The sequence below is a fragment of the Leptinotarsa decemlineata genome, unplaced genomic scaffold (genome assembly GCF_025532065.1).
Source record: "Leptinotarsa decemlineata unplaced genomic scaffold, Ldec_3_MD MMD2_tig00026374_RagTag_RagTag, whole genome shotgun sequence".
Classification (NCBI taxonomy): domain Eukaryota; kingdom Metazoa; phylum Arthropoda; class Insecta; order Coleoptera; family Chrysomelidae; genus Leptinotarsa; species Leptinotarsa decemlineata.
Genome location: NW_027412710.1, coordinates 3,619,038 through 3,646,585, shown reverse-complemented (window position 1 = coordinate 3,646,585; position 27,548 = coordinate 3,619,038). Strand labels below are relative to the sequence as shown.

General features: G+C 35.5%; 1 protein-coding gene across 1 annotated transcript in view; it reads right to left on the bottom strand.

Annotated features, from left to right (window-relative positions):
* Positions 1 to 7,986: 7,986 nt before the first annotated feature.
* Positions 7,987 to 27,548, bottom strand: part of CAH3 (Carbonic anhydrase 3) — a 57,745-nt gene continuing 38,183 nt past the window's right edge. Inside the window, exons 5-6 of the mRNA XM_023159066.2 lie at positions 20,129 to 20,265; positions 7,987 to 16,004 (exon numbers count right to left, since the gene is read on the bottom strand). Coding sequence (XP_023014834.1) covers positions 15,858 to 16,004; positions 20,129 to 20,265 — 284 coding nt within the window. The 3' untranslated portion in view covers positions 7,987 to 15,857. The remainder of the gene's footprint in view (positions 16,005 to 20,128; positions 20,266 to 27,548) is intronic.

Sequence of the window (27,548 nt, the reverse complement as noted above, 5' to 3'; positions counted from 1 at the left end):
TTTTATTGACGGGTGGATGGAATTGGCATATTCAATGAACTTGCCTAATTGCCTATCTGTACCAGTAAAACATACTAAGATATCATCTACGTATCTGTACCAGTACAAAAAATTGTTGGCTAACTGATTATTATGGATTTCATACTCTATGTTATCCATGAAAATTTCCGCCAGTAAGGGACTCAAAGGATTCCCCATTATTAGTCCTTCATTGCATGAAAAGAATTCTCCGTCAAACTGGAAATAATTTTGAGACTCACAAATAGTGAGTAAATCAACAATCTCCTGTTTTATCAGTGGATTCACATGGTTTTTGTCTAAGAGACACTCCACTTGTCCAATTGTTTCAGTTGGCGGGATACTGGGAAATAAATTTTGGACATCGAACGATATTAATTTTGAGTTATCTGGGAGGATTACGTCTTCAATATTTTCCACTAATTGATAAGAATTATTTATACTAAATTTAGGCTTGAAATTGGTATAGGTTTGAATCAATTTAATCAGGATTTCTGAGATTTTAACAGTAGGTGCCGTTACGAACGATACCACTGGTCTAATCGGGAAATTGGTTTTATGTAATTTAATAAGAGAATACAGTTTTGGTGGTTGTGGATTCATGATCAATGCTCTACATTTATCCTTTCCATTCATAACCAATTCTATTGTTTTGAGAGTTTCCTTAACCTTTTTCTGGTACATAGTTGTCGGATCCTTCCTCAGAATCTCGTAGCTTCCTGAATTAAGGAAATCTAGAGTTTTTCCTATGTAGTCCTTTTTATTTAATGCAATAACCGTTCGACCTTTATCTGCTCTTGTAAAAATCACTTCATTATCTTTAGTTAGTGGAATACGTTAGTTATGGATTTTCATCAAGTATCGGCCGATTCCATCATATGACTTAGTAAGAGATTGCGAATGTTCCGTTAGTCCAACTTGCCCTGAAACTGCAGGACAAATAGCTTCATCGTTGACAACTCCTGAACGGTTATGCTTTTTATTGTTAACAGATCCAGTTTCTGCAGCCGTTTGATACTTTGAGTCAATCCCAATTGAGTAAAACCATGAAATATCGAAAACATATCGCTTTAGGATTTAATTTTTCATCTGAAATATTTTTACGAAGACAGTATTTCATTTTTCGATAGTCATCGAGGTTTAGGTTCGATGGATTGCTTTACTGAACTGATGAAATAGACTGCATAAACTCCCCATACGACACAATAAAAACACGCTCTCACGCTCTCGTCACTGCCACCATGCTACACAGTACTACACACTATAGATATAATAACACCAACTTTTTCTTGATATCACGTGTTATCTCGTGTTGACAGGAAACCAACGCATCGTTCTCTCAGGATGACTTCGGTTTGATTACGAACGGTGGAAGTTCGGCCGACACAGACGCAATAAACGTTTTTTTTCTTGAAGACTTTTTTTTTTCTGCGGCCCTCCAGCTTCTGAGGTAAATTTAAGTAGCCCGTGAAGTCATGTAGCTTAGACTGCTCTGCTACATACTATAGGTATCATAACACCAACTTTTTCTCGATATCACGTGTTATCTTGTGTTGACAGGAAACTAACGCATAGGTCTCTCAGGACGACTTTGGTTTGATTACGAGCGGTGATTACGAGAGCTGTATAAATACAAATTATATTACTTTTCTATTTCGGCAAATGGTCTAGAGCAGGGGTCTCCAAACTACGGCTCGCGACAGCCAATGATTTACTGCCATCAATCTGGCCCGCGACAGCCAAAGATCTCCTAATTGTTGTTACTATTTTATTTACTTGCAAGGTAAAACTTAACGACAGAAATGATGACAAAGAAAACTTAACTCAAGTATCTAAGTTTGAGCATATTAATAACTAACAAATAATTGAAATGAATCACAGTAAAACAAAAACACTAATGAGATTTATGTGATTGTGATTTTCCACCGACAATACTTTGTAGTTGTGGATCAATTTCACTTGTACCAATTATCAAAAGAGATTTGAGATGCTCATCGGTTAATTGAGATCTGTAAACATTCTTTGTATACTTCATCTTGGAAAACGTTTTCTCACACAAGTAAGTAGTACCAAAAACAAAAAAAAACACGAGCAAATTTATGAAAATTATCAAATTGTTCCAGTGGAAGACTCTAATAAAATTACAACAAAGATGAATTTTGATATTTGTTCTTAAGCATATCACTGCACCGTAAATCAATAATTTCCGTTTGAACTTCCGGAGCCAGGGTTTCAATGTCAGAATCAAAAGGATTTTAAAAAAGCTTAATTCCATTCGCAATGACATCAAAATCTGAAAAACGAATATCAAAATTTATCTTCAAAGCACTCAAAGTTTCGATTGCAAAATTAACGGAAAATTCAGTCTCTGTAGTGTGGCTGAATATTTCACATGTTTCAAAATGTGTGAAACATTTTTTACGTAATTGCAATTGAAATAGTATTATTTTCTGCCTGGAGGATTTGATATTGGTGTATGAATTAGGGAGAAGCTGATTTTCTCCTTGCAATCTCAAATTCAGTTCGTTCATATGATTTGTCAAATCGACATAAAAGGCTAACTTCCACATCCATTCACTATTTTCTAAATCGGCAAAAGGGCGCTGCTTCTCATTTAAAAAAATTTCGATCTCTGCTCGAAGTTCAAAAAAGCGCTTACGGACTTTTCCGCAACTAAGCCAGCGTACGGCAGTATGATATGGTAAATCATTTTCTCCAATCTGTTGAATAAACTCGCGGAATTGTCGGTGATTCAGCCCAGTGGATCTGATGAAGTTAACAACTGATATGACTGGTTTTAGAACTTCAGACATATCCAAAAATTTTTCGCACAAGGACTGTTGATGAATGATACAATGTAAGACTAATGGTTTTGAACCACCATCATTTTCTACAGCCTCTGACACAAGTGCAACCACTCCTTCATTTTTACCATACATATTTTTGCCTCCATCAGTTGTTATAGATTTCAAATTTCCCCATCGAAAGTTCTTTTCATCAATGGCATTTTCAACTCTCTTAAAAATATCTGTCCCAGTTGTCGTGCCGTGAATACTATCAATATTAAGAAGTTCTTCATACACTTCATAGCTTTTATCTACTCCGCGAATAAAAATCAACAACTGAGCAGTATCTGACACATCCGTTGACTCATCCAATGCTAGAGAAAACCACTCATGATGTCCATTTTTGTCAGACAGTTGAGATGATTATTTTTTGCGATGTCTTGCACCCTCCGAGCCACGGTGTTTGCTGACAAACTAACATTTTTAAATAAATTTACCTTTTCGAAACATATTTCTTCGGCTACTGCAATCAAGCATTCTTTTATCATTTCTCCATCGGTGAATGGTTTGCCACTTTGAAGATGTTTCGATTCATAGTGTCGTTTAATGTTATAGTCTTTGAGCACAGCTATGGTTTCATTAAAAATTAAACATAGCGCCTTATTACTGGACTCAATCACAAAATACTGAAAGTTACATTTTTCTTGGAACGTTCTGCATTCACTGTCGATTTTTCGCTTCTTTTCCATACTAACAAATCACACATGAAAACAATAAGTCAAATCAAAATACTTTCATTGACGGTTGTTACTTTATTTCACAATAGACAGTTTCGCTTCCTTCGCCTTTCCTACGCAGACTAACTCGCAGTTGCGCCGCTAGCCTTTTTATATACAATTATTACTGTCATCTCGAGGTGATCGCAATACACTAACTAGAACCAGAACTTTCTCGAACCAACGCGGTAATTCCAAATATTCAATTATGCCTAATGCCACCTAGCGGGTAGCTGAAAAAGATAGTACATGGTACTACTACTCGCCACTAGATGTCGTTAAGTGTCACAATTCACAATAATAATTGAAATGCAAAAAAAGCGTAAGTTTGCTTAGGTCACGTACTTTGCGACTATTCCAGTCTAGAAATATAGTTAAAGGCAGAAATTGGCCCTTGGAACGAACTGAAAAAAATCATTATGGGCCGAAGGCTTCAAAGTTTGGAGACCCCTGGTCTAGAGCAGCTATGTATAGTCAATGTAAACAAACAAAAAGTAGTCTGTGGAGTTATTTATCGACCACCAGGAACAAATGTAGAGGACTGTATGCAGGAGTTAGCTGATGTACTGGAACGAGTGTACTTGGAAACATCTACTGTGGTGTTAGTTGGTGATATTAATATCAATTTGTTAAACTGTGACTCTCGCGACACTCAACGATTCACTGCCCTAGTTTCTTGTTTCGATATGATTCAAATTGTAGAAAATTCTGATGTCATTTGCATTAGTAAGGAAGTAATGGTAAGAAATTCTAATTAATACACTTGATATGAATGGTATAACCGATCATCTGATGGTATTTTGCGATACTGATTTCGAAGGCGAAGATACTTATGATAACTTAAATTTTTTTAGAAATTTCAAGAATTTCAATCATGACCTTTTTTCTCAAGATGCTGCTAACTTACCATGGCGTGATATTGTGACTATGCGAGGTATTAATTCCAAAGTAAATTTTCTCAACGAGTGTATCATTATGCTTTTTGATAAACATGCTCCAATTTGCACTCTTAACAGAAAACATAAAGTATCCCCGTATATCTCATAATATCAAATTGATAATGAAAACCCGTGATAGAGCTCATGCCAAATATCTCAAAGAAAAGACAGCACCCGCTAGACAGTACTATGTAACTTTACGCAACTACGTCAATGACGCACTAAAACGTGAAAAAACAGTATATATACAATTTGTTTTGAACAAAAATAAAAACAATTTAAAAATGACATGGAGAAATCTTGCAGATTGGGGTGTTACAACAATCCTCGCAAACCAATAGTCTGCCAATTGAACCACGTAGACCTGAAGAAATTAATGACTATTTTTTAAACGTGGCTGGACATTCAATAGTAAATAATGACACTCTTTCATTCTACAATGATAATAAATTGAACGCTCCTATGAACTTTTCCCTCACCACTATATGTAATGATGATATTTTGACTGCTATCAAAGAAATAAAATCTAATGCTTTAGGTATCAAGATGATTTCTTTAGTGATACCACATTTTATTGATGAAGTTGAACATATTTTCAACGAGTCCTTCAGACAGGGTATTTTTCCAGATGTTTGGAAGGTTGCTAATAAAATTCCAATCTCGAAAAAGAATGCACCTACCACGTTCAGTGACCTACGCCCTATCAGCATTCTGCCCTCATTCTCTAAAATATTTGAGAAATATTTTTTCCGTCAAATAAGAGCTTTTCTTGAAGAAAATCGACTACCCTCGTACGAGCAGTCTGGGTTTCGCAAAAAAAACACGGAACACAGACTGCCCTCTTGAAAATAATCGACGATCTTGTGAGATTCAGAGATCAACCAAAAGTCACCATTTTAGTACTGCTTGATCAAAGTAAAGCTTTCTATTTAGTAAATTTCGATTTACTCATCAGCAAGCTCAAGTTCATAGGATTCGATGATATTTCTCTTAAATGGATGACCAGCTATCTCACAGGCCGATCACAGAGGGTCAAACTGGATGATTGCTCATGGTCATCCCTAAAAGAAACAATCTCAGGTGTACTGCAGGGAAGTATTTTAGGACTGTTGATGTTTTCAGTGTTTATTTTTGATTACCCCACTTTCTCATCACATTGTCATACGCAGATGATATACAGCTATATTTGTCTTCTCATAAACACAGATTTGCATAAAACATTCGTATACTCGGAAAATCATAGACTGAAAATAAATCCAAATAAAACTTTGGCCTTATGCATATGGTCTGTCTGTCTGTAGAGTAGTGATAGTGAGTTTAAGCCCACGCACTTAGGCCACATGTGACCCATTGTATATCCTTCCGAGGAGTTGTCTTCCTATATATCTCCTCTATATTGGCAGGTGTAGGCCAAGACTCTCCGAACACACACTCTCTTATTGACGATAACTCCGGGCACTCGCACAGGACATCCCTGACAGTTTCATCTTCCTGTTCACACATCCTGCATAGCGGTGTGTCCACTAGCCCCATATTATGTAGGTGTTTCCTTAGCTGACAGTGGCCAGTCAGAAATCCTACTGTAAGGCGTAGATTTTTCCTGGTCATTGCCAAATATTTCTTCGGCACCAGCTTCCCAGGGTCGCCCAAGGTGATCCTGGCAAGATTACATCCTTTGATTCCATCCCATCTCTTCAAGGATTGAGCATGGGTGTAACATTTGACTAGTTCCGCAATTGTCGAAGTCATCAGGCCGTGGGTGCCACTGGGTCCTGAAATCCTTAGTCCAGCCGCTTCCTTGGCTAAAGAGTCGGCAATGCGATTACCTTTACTCTTGTCGTGCCTTCAACTCACCTCAGGATAATGTTATTATCTACCGAGGCTTTGGCTAAATCTTGGTGGCACTCTAGTACTAGCGCTGAGGTAACACGCTGTCTGTTCAAGACTGATAGTGCTTGTCTGCTATCAGTGCAGATTGTTATGTTTTTGCCAGAAATTCCTTTCTTGGTTATTTCTTTTGTGGCGATTGAGATACCAGCCAGTTCTGTTTGGACCACGCTGGTATTTCTTCCCATTCCCCACTTAATCCTTAGGCTTAGTGATCTGGAGTACACTCCACATCCTGAGCCTTCTTCGGTTTTTGAGCCGTCTGTATATATGCGTATTAAATTTGTAGTATTCGACTCTGCATAGGGTCTCAAAGACAAATAGTAGAAACTTTAGGCTCACTCTCGATAACGCAGGCATTGACTGGGTAGGAAGTGCTGAAAATCTTGGCGTAACCATAGATAGCTCTTTGTCTTTCCATGAACATGTGACAAACATTTTCAAAGTATCATTCTTCAAACTCAAATCACTATATAAATTCAAGTATCAGTTATCAGAAGAAATGAAACCCAGGTTAGTTAAAACTCTTATTTACCCCCATATCCAGTATTGCTGTTTGGTGTATTAAAATTTTTTGCCGCAATATAACAAACAGAAGTTACAACGTATACAAAATGCTTCCATGTGATTCGTATGCTGTATACCATATGGTGAACATGTCACCCCATTTTTGTTAAAAATGAAGGAGCTGAACGTGAGGTACAGTGTTCAATATTTGATAAAATTTGTTTTGTTCAAGTTGCTTCAAACTAAAACACCTAGTTACTTATATAGTTTATTAAGCAGGCATTCTGACATATATATGGTCAATTTGAGAATTAACTCATTCAACATATCTAGGCACCGTACTTCCAAATTTCAAGGATGTTTTCTTATATAGCCCCTTCTTATCTGAAAGAGACCTTACCCCTTTTAAATGATAATATTCATTAATTTAAGAAAGAAATAAAATCACAGATGCTTACTGCTCAGTGCTAATTTAAAAAAATTTAAATTTAATGTATGGTAGTGTGATGAAATTGTTGAATTGGCCAAAATAATGTTAAGAATATCAAGAGTTATTAGCAACTATATGATGTATTATTTTTTTCTCTTCTCTATTATTGTTATGATAGTAAATAAGTATGTTTATAATTATTTTTTTATACTCACTGAATAATTTTTGGGAAGGGTGGAAGATAGACTCTTGCTAACCCTTTTCCTTTTATGTATAAATGTATTTTTATGCATAATAAATGACATTATTATCATTATTATTATCATAAGTTCGGTTGACACACCGTGGAATCATATGGGATTTCTGGGCCAGTTTGAAATAGTAGGGGGTTTCGAGGTCAGTCGAAAATGTGGCGTTTTAGGACATATGGCCCAGAATCCACATAGATATACTACTAAGAATGCAGACGAAGTAATATATTTGTTCTTTTACTCAACAGTAACTGTATTATTGACACGACGATGTTAATTTTTATGTCTGCTAAATCTGAATTTATGTTTGGCAGAGATGTTTTAATTTTTTATAAGTATTACTGGATTTTGTACCTACTGGTATAGTATATGCTTTGAAATGAAATGCAGATAAAAACTTAGAAAGTGTATTTATTCACCATTTACCATCTATTCAATGTGCAGTAGTGAGTCAGTTGTTTGATATACTAAAATATTTTTATGATTCAAAATGCATACGCTTCTCAATAAACCGTCATAATTTCATTTCAACTTTTCCAAAACAAGTATTGTTCAAAAACCTGTTACATACGTTTGAAAAAGAAAATCGATGTTCATTCAATAATTTGTTGAATCCGAGGCTATCGCTAAAATCGTATACAACTGGTTCTTTTCGTCAAAGCTCATACATAAAATGTTATAAGTATCTATTACTCATCAAACATCAAAACAAATCTTCCCTGTTTTGAAGTGATCGTCATAGTTCTAAAAGACACGTTGGTGAAAATTCTAATTCAAGTCTTCAATATATACAGGGTGTAACAAAAAAGTGGGTCATAAAATGAAGCACATATTCTGGGGTCAACTATAACTGGATTTTATCTAAGTATCGAAATGTTGGAAATAATTATATATTTTATCCTGTGGCTGTAGAAACTTTCAGTGTATTTGGCCCCGTATCTCTAAATTTTGTTAATGAAATTGGCAGAAGGATGACTGAAGAAACTAAAGAAAAAAGATGTACCATTTTTCTGATCCAAAAAATTAGTTTAGCTATACACCGTGGTAATTCAGCCTCTATTTTTGGCACCATTCCATCGTCACATTCACTGGATGAAATTTTTCTTCATCCCGTTGTTTCCAAATCATATTCATATCCTAGTCACGAAGAGATATTGTTTCCTCATAAAACCTCCCATGTTTCTTGTATTACTTCCCATAAGTTCCCATCAGAAGATACTGAGAAATATGATCAAGTTCTAGAATTATCTTCTTCTACCAAATTCAATACGTCAGCCATATCCAATTCAGTTTTGGAGAGTTCAGCTTCGAATTCCTTATCTCATCGATCCAGAAGAAGACAGCAGTGGCAGACGTAGAATCAACAGTTACAACATTAGTTCAGTGATACATTTTTCAGTGAGAACTCTTGGGTTTAAGGGGTTGAAAAATATCGGAAACACCTGTTTCATGAACAGTGTAATCCCATGTTTATCAAACACGAGATGGTTGCTGGAATATTTAAAAAATGATATCAATACTAGTATTTCTACTATGAAAGGTGCCTTAATCAAAGCATTCGCAGAAGTTATCAAGGAATTGTGGTCAGAAGACTCATCTGATAGAGTAATAAAGACTGCTTACTTGAGAAGTCAGATTAAAAAATGTGCCCCTCGATTCATGGGATCTGCCCATCAAGACGTCCAGGAATTCCTTCGATATCTTTTAGAAAGTTTACATATAGAATTACTCAATAGAATAGAATTACTAGAATTACTGAGAAACATAAACCGATCTTATCGGAGATTAACAAAAATTTGAGTGACAGTGGAAAAGTGCGAGAGTCCTGGCTGGGATATTTGAACATGAAAAACTCTAAAATTGTAAACAATTTCGTTGGTCAATTAAAATCCACTATAAAGTGCATACACTGTGGTCACTATTCAGTAACCTTCGATCCTTTCTGGGATTTGTCTCTCGCCATATCACAAAGAACTGACCAATTGAGTTTGTCACGATGCCTGGATTCCTTCACAAGAGAGGAAACTCTGGATGGAGATGAAAAACCAACGTGTTCGAGGTGCAAGGAAAGAAGAAAATGCACAACAAAGTCCCTATCAATCCATAAATTTCCCAGTATTTCAGTAATTCATTTAAAAAGATTCTCTCCAACGGAAAGATTCAGAGACAAATTGAATGTTGTCGTCGACTTTTCTTTACAAGGATTAGATATGAGCAATTATGCAGCAGACAATGTGGCCTCTTGTCGTTATATTCTATATGCACTTTCGAATCACAGTGGGACGACTTACAACGGGCATTAAACAGCATATTGCAGACACCCTTATAGTGGCTCGTGGCATGAGTACAACGACTGACATGTGTCCCCAATTTCACCTAATTCGCTTGTGAGTGAGGAGGCATATGTCCTCTTTTGTGGACAGGAGAGAACGAAGCAGAACTTTTGAGGTGTTTTTTTTTGTCTCTTAAATTCTGCTAATTGATCTGTGTGTTCTATAATAAAAAATTCGTATAGTTATCTTAATACAAATATGCTCAGAAAGTAGAGATTTCAACGAACAAAAAGCACACCGAATTTTTGAAAAAAGCTGATATTTTGACGCGAGAATTTTTCGATTTGAAATTAGGATGCTTTTTGATATATAGACAAAATAAGGAGAAAAAACGAATATTTTGAATCAAATGAATTACAGTGTATTTGGGATATACAAAGGTAAGTTTTCACCAAATTTCGTAATTTTTTTTTCGAAAAACATAAAATTGAAAATCCAAAAATTTGATTATTTGAATTTTCACATAAATTTTGGGGTTATGTGAAAAAATTGTAGAAACAAAAGTTGTAGATCTTTTCATTACCTACAACTTTGCCATTCAACTTCTTCCCATAGGACTCGTAGTTTCGCCGGAAATCAAGATAAACCATTTTTACCCTTATAAACTCACCCCCTCCTACTTTCCCAACTCGGATCGTACGTGATTTATTTTCTTTTCATTTTTATCATATTTCCCTCCTTTTTTAATGGGTTCCCTCCTTCTATTTTTTTTTCAGTTTTTACCATTTTTGAAGGCTGGTCTATTCGATTATTAAGCATCGAAATACACCAAACGGGCGATTATTTCTTTTGATTTTCTACTGATCGACGACCACTATTCTACTGAATAGTGGTCGTCCAGAAATGGATACAAACGATGAGAAGATTTGCGAATTTGGGGCTAGAGAAGATTGACGGAACAGTAGCTTCACCTCTATCACTTACTAACCTCTTAAAAATTACTAGATGAAGATTATCTTAATAACCTTGTTCTTGTAGAAAATGATATTTTTTATATAAATTCTGAACTGCTTGATGTATTCACAAGAATGAAATTTTGCGACGGTTGCTGAACGGAAAACAATCGAAATATTAGTTTCATTAATCATATTTTATTTAGGGATGAACCTACCTTCAATCAAACTGACATCATGAATCACCATGACTCACACATAAGGGCGTAAGAGAACCATTAGGTACGCAAAAAAACGACTCATCATTCAAGAGGCTTTCAAAGTCAATGTTTGAGTACTCATTTTCAATACTAATTTAATAGGACCAGTATTTCTGCCAAATAATTTAAATGCTGCAAATTACTAACAGTTCTTACAAAATGATTTACCAGAATAGTTAGAAGAGGTAAATTTAGGAATGAGACAAAATATGTGGCATTTACAAGAAGGAAAAAGCTCCAGCGCAACCATCGGCCAGTTAATCTTGGTGATATATAATGGAGGATATTTTGAAAAAAGCTGAACAAGCAAGAGAATCATTAATTCCATCGAGAAGTGAAGCCGTATACCAAAAAGAATACAAGATATATCTGGACTGGCTGACACGGAAAAATGTTATGCCAAAAGATGTCACTGAAACTGTATTTCTGGCATATTTTCAAGAACTGGTAAGGAATTTTCTATGTTTTTCGGTAGATTTGGTAGTAATTGTGTTTATTCGTTTCAGTCAGAAACGTATAGTCCGAATTCTTTATGGACTAAATGGTCAATGCTAAAATCGACGGTGACTATACATGAGAAACGAGATATCACCAAGTTCAATGAACTACAGGCTTTTCTGAAATGGAAGAGTAAGAGTTATAAGCCGAAAAAGTCTGCTGTTTTATCTCCTAAAGATGTTATCAGATTCCTAAAGGACGCTCCTAATGATATTCATTTATTGCATAAGGTAATTTTTTTCTTATTTTCCTTTTTGTGTGTATTTATTTCCTTTTTTTTGTTATAGGTTGTTTTGATTATGGGTTATTTTGGAGGATGCAGAAGTAAGGAACTTTTGAATATGAAGATATCGGATATAGAGGACCGGGATTCCGTTATGGTAGTGAACGTACCGGAAAGTAAAACTGGTGTATCGAAGAGTTCTCCGCTTTGCCTTTATTAAGACTTTATATGTCTTTGCGTCCTAAAGGTATTGAACGATTTTTTTTGAGCTTCCGACAAAATAAATGTACATCTCAGCCAATTGGAAAAAACATGTTTGGGAAAATCCCCAGCAAAATCGCAATGTATTTAGGATTGCCAAACTCATCTTCCTATACGGGACATTGCCTTCGTCGCACTTCTGCTACTGCTCTAGCCAATGCAGGAGCAACTATGACTAACTTAAAAAGACACGGAGGTTGGAAAAGTTCCCCTCCTCCAAATACCCCTCCTCGGTGGCGGAGGGGTATTTGGAGGATAGCATCGAATTGAGAAATAAAACGGCGCGTATGTTGTCTACTTTGTCATCAGAAGAGGCAGGTACCTCGACTGTAGTGAACAGAAGCTCCAGCCATACAAAAGAAGAAATTGTTTCCAGTGGCGGAAATAATTTTCAGGGAACATTTCAAAATTGTACATTTATTATTTGTAATGACGTGAATAAATAAAATATGGTTCAGTTTTCATTTCTATTTATTTTTACTTGTGAAAGGTAGAGGGAATTATAAAATCTATAATGTCCCAAGGGAGTTATGACCCTCTATATTGATAGCGTAACTATGACGATATAAGCTTATAATATCCCGGTCAGAAATAATAGTATTTAAAAGTTAATTTGTTTGAAACAAAATTGTTTATCAAATAAATAAAGAATATACAGGGTGTTACATAAGTACATTGAAATATTCAAATGACGTATTCCTGAGACAATTTTAAGAAAAAAAGTCCATTTGAACTTGTGTCCGGAAATGCTTCGTTTCGGAGATACGGGGTGTTGAAATTGATTTTTTTTTCGCTTTTTGAAAATAACTCTTGCAAAAAATAATTTATTAGCACGAAATTCGGTACCCGGGGTTTTTTTGACGTGGGAAATCATAATTTCGTGTTCATTTTCATGTAACATCTAGAGGGCGATGCCTAATCTGTCATTATTTATTTCAAATTGCCCTAACTTTTTTGACAGTAAACTTTTGGTACTTTTCATGAAAAAACCTAATTCCCACACCTTTTCCAAGTTAAAAATGTACACCTCCTCAGCAGCGCTGGAGGTGATCGTTTTCGAGATATTTACAATTTTCTATATTGATGCATATTACTTAGCTCCTATGGCGCTAAGTGAAGTTACTGAGAACATTACAAAAACCAGGTATGTGGTGGATCTAGTCAAAATGAACAACTTTTTTCTATGAAATGTTTGATGAAAATAACTAAAATTGCAAAAAACTTATGACAAAAACCAACCATGTTTTGAAAAATTTCAACAAAATTTCAACGAATCATTCTTCATTGAACATTTTATAGGAAAAAGTTGTTTATTTTGACGAGATCCAACACATACTTAGTTTTTGTAATGTTCTCAGCAATTTCACTTAGCGCCATAGGAGCTAAGTAATATGCATCGATATAGAAAATTGTAAATATCTCGAAAACGATTACCTCCAGCGTTGTTGAGGAGGTATACATTTTTTACTTGGATAAGGTATTAGGTTTTCATATGAAAAGCACCAAAATTTTACTGTCAAAAAAGTTAGGGTAATTTGAAATAAATAATGACAACGTACGCAGCGCCCTCTAGATGTTACATGAAAATTAATACGAAATTATGATTTTCCAAGTCAAAAAAACCCTGGGTACCGACTTTCGAGCAAATAATTTATTTTTTGCAAGAGTTATTTTCAAAAAGCGAACAAAAAAATTCAATTTCAACACCCCGTATCTCCGAAACGAAGCATTTTCGGACACAAGTTCATAAACACATTTTTTCTTAAAATTATCTCAGGAATACGTCACTTGAATATTTTAATGTACTTATGTTACACCCTGTATAAATAACAAAAAACTTTTTTTTTCAGAATATCGAAGAAAAATGAAAATTATGATTCAAAAAATTATTGTTCCTTAACATTCATATTTAGTAGAAAAAAAATTGTGTTTTTAAGCAATAAAACATTTTTTTAGAAACGATTTTGTTTTTAACAATCATAGTATTCATCACTCATAAAAATTCCTACAAAAAAGTTTCAAATATCTTATAAACAATTCATTTGTTTATAACATTTTTTCCAACAAATAGAGCTAAAAATTATGGAAAATCATTTTTATGTAACTACAAATAATACGAATACATTTGGATATTAATCCGAATCGAATGAGCTTTGGATCATAATTTTCGATGCTCTTAGACAGAAGTTCCAAAAAAAAAAGGATCTTGCGACCAAGGATATGAACCCTGAGCGTTGGATTGGAAGGGGCCCAGATGCACTTATTTGCTATCGGGGTTTTGGAAAAATCAGCGGTAAATTTTCGTTTTGAGGGCACCCGGCGATTTTGAAAAAATTTTTGAGTGTACTTACGTATTTTGATGCGTAGATTACGAATCAGAAAGAAAAAAGCGGCGCTCTCCCTTATTTACAAAGTTACGGCCCTTCAAAGTTCAGAAAAGGGCCTTCTTTTTCGCCAAATAAACTATTTAAAAAAGCAAGAATTTATTCACTAGGTCACCTTTACACCTTATTCCTCCTTCTTTGACACTTTTCACTTCAATATTCAACATTTTTCCAATAAAAATATTAAAAAATGTACGGAGCTGCTTTTTGGTTATATATCTCTCTATTTTACGTTTTTAAGGTTACTGGCATGGTTGGTACGACTGATACATTCAATATTCCTAAAGTAATTCAAATGTTTTTTTACCTTCATTCTTTAGATCGTTTGGTTTTTGGTGGTGTATTACGAATTTATAATAGTCGGCGGTGGCAAATACCAACCGCTTTTTTCTGAAATGTCACTAGCAACTAACCTAGAAATAGAAGAATGTCACCAGGAGAAGCATTCGTTTTTGAATTAAGTTTTTTATAAGAAAAATGTTGATTATTGAAGTGAAAAGTGTCAAAGAAGGAAGAATAAGGTGTAAAGGTGTCCTAGTGAATGAATACTTGTGTTTTTAAATAGTTTATTTTGTGAAAAAGAAGGCTGAAAAGTCGTCCTTTTTTGAACTTTGAAGGGCCGTAACTTTGTAAATAAGGGAGAGCGCCGCTTTTTTCTTTCGGATTCGTAATCTACGCATCAAAATACTAAGTACACTCAAAAAATTTTTCAAAAACGAAAAAAAAAATTACCCTTCAAATTCGATTTTGTGTTTTCAGGAAAACGAAGGCCATTTTGTACAAATTTTTTATACCTGAATACTCAATTATTATAATTTACTTTTTGTTACTCAGAATTTCGGCCGCATCTCGGTAAAAACTGGATTTTCAAAGAAGAAGAATTCAAAAATGATGTAATAAACCAATGGTGTCACGATACTTATTTAATTGTAACCCATAGAAAAGTTTGAGGGTTTGAGGGGTTCAATACCCCCATACCATTTTTATGGACTGGACATGTTCGTAATTTTTTTTATAAAAAAAGATGCTCTCACGATGAAAAAGCCATGGATCCCTTTTCATTAGAAACTGTTCAACAGTTCATGAAATACTGGAAAAAATCGATATTCATTTTGTACATTCCAAGGGCTGTAAGTATTTTAGTGTGCACATTTGCATTGAGGTAAATTATATCCAATCGAGTCATTTTTGACCCCAGAATATGTGGTTCAATTTATGACCTACCTTTTTGCTACACCCTGTATATTTCTTCAAAGCCTGTCAAACATTCTCTGTCACTATATGGAACATTATCGATCAAATTATATCTATGAGAATATTTCATTTTAAGTGAGATAATATACGTTCTAACACTATCTGTAGTGAAGTATGATTTGCCGACAGAATGTTTAAAATCTTTTTTAAAACGGACGTTACGGAGCTGGTGATGATGATCGATGATTTCTGGCATAGATAATATTGAATTTTTGATCTTCAGTTGGTTTCTGGATGGGCCTCACGTTCGTTTTAATGTTATGTTGTTCACAAGGAGTCGAATGCAGACTGCGAAAATGTGCTACCTGAAATTGAAATGATTCATCAAAAGCTCAATAAAGATGATACAGTGTGACCCATTTTTAATGGAAACACCCCCCTAAAATTTGAAGTTGTAAATCGATTTTAATATATTTTTTTTAAATGTCAAGTACTGAAAGGTCTACCTTAGGACAAAATTTGAAATGTTTATTGAAGTTTCAGGGCATACTACGATATTTTTTCTTAGTCGAAAATCGGGATTTTTCATTAGCGATTTTTTTATTGGAAAAATCACTACGCCACTGGATTCAGAGTGCCTCTAAACAGGTGTGAACAAAATTTCATGAAAAAATATTCATTATTAACAAAGTTATGACAACTCAAAAATTCGAAACCTCACACAGCTAACAGTCACAAAAAACACCCTATATCAACAGATATAGCCATGAGAATATTTTTTTTATGATTTTAACAATAAAGTGCCGCCAGATGAAAAAAAAAAACAAATAGCGTAAATATTTTTGATGAAAATAACGGAATTTTCACGCAAATGAACTAAAACCAACACCTAATATTTCAATTTGAATCTTAGTTGCCATGAAATGATATTACAGTTTGACACTTGTGAAAGATTCAAGTGTACTATTGTCAACAATACTCACCTTACAGTTCTTCGAATTATTTTGTGTCATGGCTGCAAGATTGAGCGTAAGAGAGAAAATTGAAATTGTACGCCTTTCGGGAGATGACGTTAGCAATGCTAGAGAGGTTTGTAGAGTATTTAATGAGAGACATCCAGATCGTCCTCGTATTAGCTGCGGTATGGTAAATAAAATAAATAAAATATTCAATGAAACTGGTGCAATATCAAAAATGATGTTAAAAAGTAATCCTGTACAAAGACGAAACAGGAATGACAGGAATGATCAAATCATTTTAGATTATTTCGGAAATAATCCTAATGCCAGTATAAGGAATGCCACTTTAGATTTGAATATTCCACGAGAAACTATTCGGAGATGTCTCAAGGCGAAGAATATTAAACCTTTCAAGCCAAAATTTTTCAACACACTTCAAGAAGGCGACGAAGCAAGACGCATGGAATGTTGTTTATGGGCCCAAGGGGAATATTTAAACAATAGAAATTTCCTAAAAAATATTTTATATACCGACGAAGCCACTTTCACTACAAATGGAGTAGTGTCATCACAGAATTGTCGCTATTGGGCAGCGGATAATCCTAACTGGGTAATAAATTGTAAAAGCCAGTATTGCCAAAAACTCAACGTCTGGTGTGGGATATTGAATGAACGATTTATTGGTCCTTTCTATTTTGGGGAAAACATTAATGCGCAGAGGTTTCTAGAATTTTTGAACACAGAGTTTTGGGATGCTATTCACGAGCTGCTAATCAATGAACGATCAAATTCAATTGTCCAGTTAGATGGGTGTTCAGTTCATTATGCCAGAGCTGTGAGGCAATGGCTTAACGAATATTTTCCAAACCGATGGATAGGCCGTGGTAGTCCGTTTATAGAGTGGCCACCCAGATCTCCAGACCTCACAGTTTTGGATTTTTTTCTCTGGGGACTTCTCACACAAACAGTTTACAAAAACCGCTCAAGAGATAGAAATGAACTTTGTGCAAGAATTTGACAGGTATGTGCAGATATTAGCCCTCAAGAACTAAGGAACGTAATCAGAAACATTCGTAAGCGCTACGACACATGTATCGAAATACGTTGTGGATTAGTAGAGGCTACTAGAATATGAGTTAGAATTATCAATTGTTGCACTGAATCGAAACATTTCAATAATTAGTTATTAGTTACGTTTATTAAAATTTTTTGCTTCATTGTTAGTTGAATTGTGTGAATGTAATTTCGTTATTTTCATTAAAGATGTCTACGCTATTTGTTTTTTTTTTCATCTGGCGGCACTTTATTGTTGAAATCATGAAAAAAATTATATATTGTGACTGTTTGTGTGAGATTTCGAATTTTTGAGCTATCATAACTTTGTTAATAATGAATATTTTTTCATGAAATTCTGGTCACACCTATTTAGAGGCACTTTGAATCCAGTGGCGTAGTGATTTTTCCAATAAAAAACCGCTAATAAAAAATCCCGATTTTCGACTAAGAAAAAATATCGTAGTATGCCCTGAAACTTAAATAAACATTTCAAATTTTGTCCCAAGGTAGACCTTTCAGTACTTGACAAAAAAAAATATTAAAATCGATTTACAGTTTCAAATTTTAGGGGGGTGTTTCCATTAAAAGTGGGTCACACTGTATATAATACATCAGGAAATAAGTATTTCGAAATACAATACAACTCAGATATTTTATATATCAAAACAGAGGTACCTCAAGGATCCATACTTGGCCCTTTATTGTTCTCTATATATACATCCAACTTACTACAGGACCTTCACACTTGTCAGGTGCACTTATATGCTGATGATACTCAAGTATACCACAGCTTTTCGGCAAAAATGGCAGACAATGCTTGTGGCATTATCAATGCAGATATAAATAGATTTGTTGAATTGGCAACAGACCACTGCTTAGTAGACCTAGTAAATCAAATGTAATGATCTTCGGTCTAAAATTTTACCGTTCCATAATGACTAACTCTGCCAATATCTGAATTCGAAATGAGCCACTAAATATTGTTAGTGAAGCAAAAATCTTGGTGTTTTGAAGGATGTAGATCTGAGATTTAAAAAATTTATAAAGAAACTCTTACAACGTACAAATGTCGAGATAGTTGTTAAAATATATGTAAACCGCCATTTTGTAGCTGGGGCCATCTTCAATTCAAAATGATACAGATTTCAATAATTTGTATGGTCATCAAAACTAAATGTGTGTACCCACCAAATATCAGATCATTCTATCAACAGGAAGGAGGTCAAACTCCAATTACTAAATTTGATACAAATAACTAAACAAACAGGGCGAGCTACATGAAACGGTCTAATTGATAACTGAGGGGTTCTTTGGAAAGTGATAAAATGAGAATGAGAAGTTTGGAGTTGAATTGTTTTCAGTTTTTTGTGACTTCATTACTGAAATATTATTTTTTGGGAAAGAAAGTTTCTGGCTTTCTACTACTCCATCTTGATACAAAAAAAAGAAGAATGAGGGAGTCTTCCAAAGAAAGGAAGGAAGTAACTCTATACATGAATGTGTAGATCATGCAAAGAAGTAACTTTCAGATACAAACTGAAAGAAAGTCCTCCTGAAACAGCTACTTTCATATAAACATTGAGTTATACGAAAGAAAAAATTCTTTCGAAACAAATACTTCTATATGAACACTGAATTATACAGAAGATACTTTTCTCTACTCAGTTTGTATTTCACTGGTATACAGTGAGGATGGCAGTGTTCTATGTAAGTGCAATTTGTTACCATTCATTTAAAGTAGAACTCATGTGAATGATATCTGATTTTTATTCCACAACGAATGTTTGAAATACAAACTGAGTAGAGAAACGTATTTTCTGTATAATTCAGTGTTCATATATGAGTATTTGTTTCGAAAGAATTTTTTCTTTTGTATAATTCAATGTTTATATGAAAGTAGCTGTTTCAGAAGGACTTTCATTCAGTTTGTATCTGAAAGTTACTTCTTTGCATGATCTACACATCCATGTATAGAGTTACTTCCTTCCTTTCTTTGGAAGTTTCCTTCATCCCTTTTTTTGTATCACGATGGAGTAGTAGAAAGCCAAAAACTTTCTTTCCCAGAGAAGAACAGTGTTATGTCAATTAGTTTCAAGAAAGTGTTAGTCAAATCAGAATTGGAAACTAGAAAAAAACTAGTGTGCTAGAAAGAAATCCCTCAATTTTTGAGCACAAGAAGTAACAAAAACATTGTTTGATGAAGCTAGTTTGAATGTTCCTGAAACCAATCAAGAAAAGGGAAAAACCTGTCAAACGGGAAATCAGTTGAAAAATATCTAAAATATCAAGATGGAGTAGTAGAAAGCCAAAAACTTTCTTTCACAAAAATTAATCACTCCTAAAAAATAACCCCTTCAATTGAAATATTATCTAATAAGAAACTGAAGAACAATGATTGCCAAGTTCCATGTGGATCCGAATTCATTAGAAACTGTTCCTGACTCACAACTGATTAAAATATGAATGACACGTACCTGTTCTCGAGAAACATGAATAGGCTGCGGATATAGAATCCATGTTACACTCTCCGTATATGGTTCAGTTGTCAAAGAACCTTGATATGTGTAGTATCCCTTGCATTGAGCTTCTTCTTTAATCCAAGTCAAGCAATCTGAAAAAGAAAAAATACAAAAGTGTATTTCCAGTTCCAACCAGGAACTGAGCTGAATCAAACAACGTTTGGTATCAATGTAGAAGACATCACAGTGAGAGAACTGGTCATGAAGAGGTGTCCACAGGGAGGGGTCTTATCACCCCTTCTTCAGAACATAGTTCTGGATACCCTCATCAATAATGGATTCTACACAACTGCATATGCAGATGACATAGTTATCATGTAGACTGGCAAATTCGTGAACACACTGTGCGATAGAGCGCAGGATAGGCTCAAATTGATAGAAATATGGTGTAAGGAACACTGACTGTCGATCAATGCCAAGAAGACTGAGATGGTCCTATTCACCAGGAAAAGAAGTTCATCGGGCTTAAAACTTCCCGAAATCTTCAAAAGCAAACTGAACTTCTCTGAAGAAGTGGTACTACCCTGGACAGGAAGCTAACATGGATCTCTCACCTACAGAGTAGAGCAAAAAGCTCACATGTGGCCTACGAGCAATGTCGGAGGACAGTGAGGTACACATGGGGTCTTTCACATCTCGTGATCACCTGGATCTACACTGCAATAATAAGACCTATGTTAACGTACGGAGTCATTGCATGGAAACCGAAAGTTATATAAGCAACGGCCATCAAAAAATTATATCAAATACAGCGACAGGCTTATTCAAACATCACAGGAGCCATGAGAATAAGACCAACCGCGGCAATGAAATTAATTACTGGTTTGACCCCTCTGGACTTGTACGTTAAGGAAGCTGTGTTAATGGCTATGTTACGATTTCCCACGGCTGGTGTAAACCTTGAATTAGAAATGGGTCAATTCAGGCCTGAGCTTATGGCGACAAGCGCTTACTGCGCAACCACTGCTGCAGGCAGCCAGTGATGCAATTGAACCCAGGTTTGTGTTTAATAAACCCTACAAAGTACAAATAAAATAAAACTCACAGTCAGATGCTAAAGCATGTTTTTTATAGAGGTATAGAACTTCAAGTTGCAATAAAACAACGATGGATTATTCGATTGACATGAATTTTATTTATCCGAAAGATAATCTTGTGGCATTACATTTTAAATATGATTTCTGGCATATGACCGCCACGGCTGGCGCGGATGTAGTCCAATCTGGACGTCCAATTTTCGATGACTTTTTTTTCCAACATTTGTGGCCGTATATCGGCAATAACACGGCGAATGTTGTCTTCCAAATGGTCAAGCGTTTGTGGCTTATCCGCATAGACCAATGACTTTACATAGCCCCACAGAAAGTAGTCTAGCGGTGTTAAATCACAAGATCTTGGAGGCCAATTCACAGGTCCAAAACGTGAAATTAGGCGGTCACCAAACGTGTCTTTCAATAAATCTATTGTGGCACGAGCTGTGTGGCATGTTGCACCGTCTTGTTGAAACCACATCTCCTGGACATCATGGTTATTCAATTCAGGAATGGAAAAGTTAGTAATCATGGCTCTATACCGATCACCATTGACTGTAACGTTCTGGCCACCATCGTTTTTGAAAAAGTACGGACCAATGATTCCACCAGCCCATAAAGCGCACCAAACAGTCAGTTTTTGTGGATGTAACGGTGTTTTGACATACACTTGAGGATTACCTTTACTCCAAATGCGACAGTTTTGTTTGTTGACGTAGCCATTCAACCAGAAGTGCGCTTCATCGCCAAACAAAATTTGCTTATGAAAATTGGGAACAACGGTAATCTCGTTTTGGGCCCATTCGACGAATTTACGCCTTACTTGATGATCGTTTGGCTTCAATTCTTGCACGAGTTGGATTTTGTAAGCACGCAAACCAAGATCCTTCCGCAAAATCTTCCATAAATTGGATGGACACAGATCCAATTCCTGTGCTCGATGGCGGATGGACTCCTCCGGGTCTTCCTCAATGCTACGCTGTACAGCAGCAAGAGCTTCTTCTGTACGCACCGTACGGCGTCTCTGGGGATGCGAGTTATCAATAAGAGTAAACGTGGCGCGAAAACGTTCCATGGTTAATCGAATTAACTGCTCTGATGGACGATTTTGTCGACGATAAAATGGACGTAGGCGCGATACGTTTTCCGCACAGAACCATTATTTTCGAAATAAAATTGCAAAATTGTCTATTTATGATGAATTGCCAAACCAAACTAAGAATAAATCACTTGACAGCTGTTAAATCAGTCGCCATCTTGAAAAGTAATGCCAACTTAAAGTTCTATACCTCTATAAAAAACATCTATTACAAATGCAATACGCATATATACAGACGGCTCAAAAACCAAAGAAGGCTCAGGATGTGGAGTGTACTCCAGATCACTAAGCCTAGGGATTAAGTGGAGAATAGGAAAAATACCAGCGGGGATCAAACAGAAATGACAGGTATCTCAATCACCACAAAAGAAATAACTACGAAAGAAATTTCTAGCAGAAACATAACAATCTGCATTGATAGCAGACAAGCTCTATTAGCCTTGAATAGACAACGTGTTACCTTAGGAGTGGTACTAGAGTGCCACCAAGATTCAGTCAAAGCCTGAGGTGGATTAAATGACACGACAGAAGTAGCATTGCCGACTCCTTAGCCAAGGAAGCGGCTGGGCTAAGAATTTTAGGACTCGTACGGCCTGATGACTTCGACAGTTGCGGAACTAGCCAAACGTCACACCCATGCTCAGCCTCTAAAGAGATACGATGGAATCAATGGATGCAGTTTTGTCAGGATCACCCTGAGCGACCCTGCGAAGCTGGCGCCGAAGAAATATCTGGCGATGACCAGGAAAAACCTACGCTTAACAGTAGGATTTCTGACTGGCCACTTTCAACTAAGGAAACACCTCAATATTATGGAGCTAGTGGACACACCTCTATGTAGGATGTGTGAACAGAAAGATGAAACTATAAGGCATGTCCTATGCGAGTGTCCGGAGTTATCGTGTGTTGGGCGAGTCTTAGCCTACATCAGCCAATATAAAAAAGATGTACCCCAGTGACCTGTCCACCTTCCTGGAAAGGACAGGATGAAGGATGACCTAGGAGGACATCTCGGGAGGTTGTACAATGGGTCACATGTGGCGTAAGTGCTACACACTCACCCTCCCTACTCTACAGAAACAGAACGTCTTGTACAGTTATCAATTGGATATGTGAATTAATTCATTGATAAACTTTTGCTGAAATGTCCTCGATAGTAGTTCAATCTGTTCTCTTTGAAGTCCAACTGATCTTCAAGACAGTGGCCACAATCCAATTATAATAGCCACATTGACAGTAAATATGTGAGTATCAGCCAAATGATATAAAGAAGATTATTGAATTGATTTATTAAAAATCCTTATATGTTTTGAAATTATGTATTACCGGTAAAAGCCATGTGGTTGAATAACATATTGAATAACAATTGCCACTGACAGCTGTCATGTTATTAAGTTTGAAAAAAATTGTTGGTTTGTATATGCCAAAACTATGGAACAAATGAGAACTGTTTTGGTGGCAGTGTGATCAGAGACATCTCCTGTTATACAGGGTGTTTCAGAATTCGACGGACAAACTTATACCACGTCATTCCTCTTGCAAAATGATGAAAAATGAGGTAGGACATGTGTTTCCGGAAATGAGCCGTTTCAGAAATACAGGGCGTTGAAGTTGCAAAATAAAAAGACCCTTTTCGTCGTAGCTCCCGGACTAAAAGGAATAAATTAATGAAACTCAGCAAATCGATTAAGAGCTAGAATGTGCTTCCTCCAGTGGTATGTTTGCTTCAGTATCAGTAGCCAGTGGCGTTCCAGCGGGGTAATAGCTTATATTTCCCCCCTTATTTTTTACGTCAGTGACTTTATATCCACAACCGTCTTTTTTTTGAATTCCTTGATCAATTTTACGTAAAAACCAAACAAACATTCACTATGAAAAAACCAGTAGTTTTCGAGAAAAATTGAGTTGAACTGATACGTGCATTCTTATATGGGAATAATCGATTAAAATGATCGAAATTCCAAAACCAAAATTATTTGAACTCTTTTATGATTTTACCATTAATTTAGCGCTTGCAAGTGATGGTAATTATTGTGGGTTTTCTATCATCGTACCAATTTTTGTTATGTTTAGCATATTGTAATGACAAATCATAACTCTTGAGGCTTATTTTCGTGCTTGTCAATAGATTTCATTGTTGAAATGTTTTCATTGTTCTCAGATCTTCGAGTGACTTTGTGATCTGAAAAAAGTGACCCCAAATAAAATTTGCGATCATTCGGAATCTCGACTGAGTTAGGCTCCAATAATCCTAAAATAACACCATTATTCTGGATTTTGGAAAAATTATTTTTTGTTCACAATTATCCTGTCTTTCCCATTCGTGAAATCACACTTCTCTTTGTAGAATCGTAAATATCTTGAAGAATATTCATTAATAAGAAAATGAAAAACATTCTCAAAGTATACAGTGTTTTCAAATTTTCACAGATGAAGCCGAAAAACAAAATTTTACCAGTAGACTCTAATTATACGCCTGAAAAAAAGAAATGTATTTGGAAGAAGTCAATTTATTTGAATAACCATCTGATAAGATCTTCGCTAACTCTAGTCAGTAAATGAAGATTTTTAAATAAATGAAGAAATGGAAGTTGTCTATTTACAGCTAATTACATAACTCTTAGTTGGATGTCGGTACTCATAATTCATCTTTGAGTAGAAATATCATGTTCAAAATATACCTTCTCTACACGTATTTTAGATAATGTGATAAGAAACAATACTGTTGAAATTCTTGAACAGTGAGTCATAAACACGAATTTCTTTTTGAAATTTACATTGAAAATTCAAATGTGCTTTTGAATAATAATGAGAACATCTGATGAATAGGGTAATTGTTCGAAATTTTTTCCGTCAACACTTATACACGATCTGCATCGGCGCAACATAGAAAATCGCACTTTTTCAAATGATTCTAAATTTTCGGCAATCGTTATCGATGCAGCTTGAATGCGGGCGACTAATTCTTCTTGGCTTTTTGGTTCTGTTTCATAAACCAGTGACTTCATATGACCCCAAAGAAAATAGTCAACAGGATTCAAATCTGGTGATCTGGCAGGCCATTTGTGGGGTCCACCTCGACCAATCCAATTGTCACCGAATTTCCGATTTAGGTACTCTCTAGCAGCTAACGAAAAATGAACAGAAGCACCGTCGTGCTGAAACCACATTCCATTCCGGATATTCAGAGGAACATCTTCTAACAATTCAGGCAATACTTCTCCCAAGAAAGTGCTATAATTGTCCCCATTCAAATTATCTGGTAAAAGATAAGGACCAACTAAACGGTTTTCTACTATTCCTGCCCAAACATTCAATGAAAATTTTGTTTGATGGCCATGAGGATGAATAGCAAAAGGATTTTCCTCGGCCCAAATATGGCTATTGCGAGAATTGAAAAATTGAAAATACCTTCCCTTGTGAATTTTGCCTCATCAGTGTATAACACTTGCTTGATAAATTCCGGATTATTTCTCCACATACTTAAAAACCATCGAGAAAATTCAATTCGATCTGGATAGTCCTCTGGTTTCAGTGCCTGAACTTTTCTCAGTCGATATGGGTATAACTGCTGTTCATGCAAAGTCCTCCAAACAGATGATGAAGACACATGCAGCACTCTAGCTATAGATCTACTACTTTCAGACGGATGTTCAGCAGCATAGTTCAATATCTCCTCTTCTGTGATATAATTTCTTACAGTATACCTGCATTCCTTCTGGTAATTAAAAAACTTCCTGTTTCCCTGAGTCTTCTGTCCACGTTTTCGAACGTTTTCTAATTAGGAATTCTATTTCTTCCAGGAAAATTTTCACGATACATTCTTTGTGCCAACCTTCCATTTCGTCCCGATTTTCCATAAATAAGGTGCATGTCCGCTAACTCTTCGAATGAAAAATTCATTTTTATTATACGAAATACACAATCCAACACTTTCTGATAGCTACGTTAACTTGGAAGTGTCATACGAATCTCATTTCATTTCCACAGCCCCCTAACAAATTTATTGTTGTCAGTGAATAAAGTAATCCTCATTGCTTAGGTGGATCAAAGATTGTTATAAGTCACGTGAATGTATTCTGAAACTATTCAACCAGTGGCTGAAGAACTCGAGAATATCGGTACAGTTATCTAACAAAACTATAATAGATATGCCCAGGAAACATTGTAGATGGCTAAGGTTGAAACAAGTAATGGTATTTTGGTTAATCGATAAAACTTGGATTTTTACCCAGTGAGAGAAGATAATTCGATAAAATATTCTGAGTTCAGTTTTGCCAACTATTCGTAATTGTCTTTGAAAATCGTTTGGATGGAACATTTTATTAAAAAATAAATCTCGAGGTAAAGTCATTCAGAAGGTCTGCGGGCTCACAACATATCTGCAAAAAAAGTTGGTAAATTGATAGAAAATCTGCAATATGTTGCCGAAGTGAATAATTTTTCAAGCACACAATGAATGGTAGAATGATGAAAGAGTTCAAATAATTTCGGTTTTGGAATTTCGATTATTTTACTCGATTATTAATATTCCCATATGAGAATGCACCTATCAGTTCAACTCAATTTTTCTTGAGAACTACTGGTTTTTTCATAGTGAATGTTTATTTGGTTTTTACGTAAAATTGATCAAGGAATTCAAAAAAAAGACAGTTGTGGATATAAAGTCAGTGGCGTAAAAAATAAGGGGGGAAATATAAGCTATTACCCCGCTGGAACGCCACTGGCTACTGATACTGAAGCAAACATACCACTGGAGGAAGCACATTCTAGCTCGTAATCGATTTGCTGAGTTTCATTAATTGATTCCTTTTAGTCCGGGAGCTACGACGAAAAGGGTCTTTTTATTTTGCAACTTCAACGCCCTGTATTTCTGAAACGGCTCATTTCCGGACACACATGTCCTACCTCATTTTTCATCATTTTGCAAGAGGAATGACGTGGTATAAGTTTGTCCGTCGAATTCTGAAACACCCTGTATAAGCAAATCAATGGGAAAACCCAATATCAATTGAATAAAATTTGAACTAATTAAATGACAACACCCTTATTGGTTTTGACAATTAATTATTGTGAACCTACGATTTTGTAGGTACATGTGGCAGATACCCGATGGAAAGACAACAACTAACCTAGCTAATGTCACGCAGAAAGCTGAAATAAAACCTTCAAGCACCTGTGCAACGTCTTCCAATTGGAAGATTCGTTGCAAATAACTTCCTACATATGAAAAGCTAAATTCATT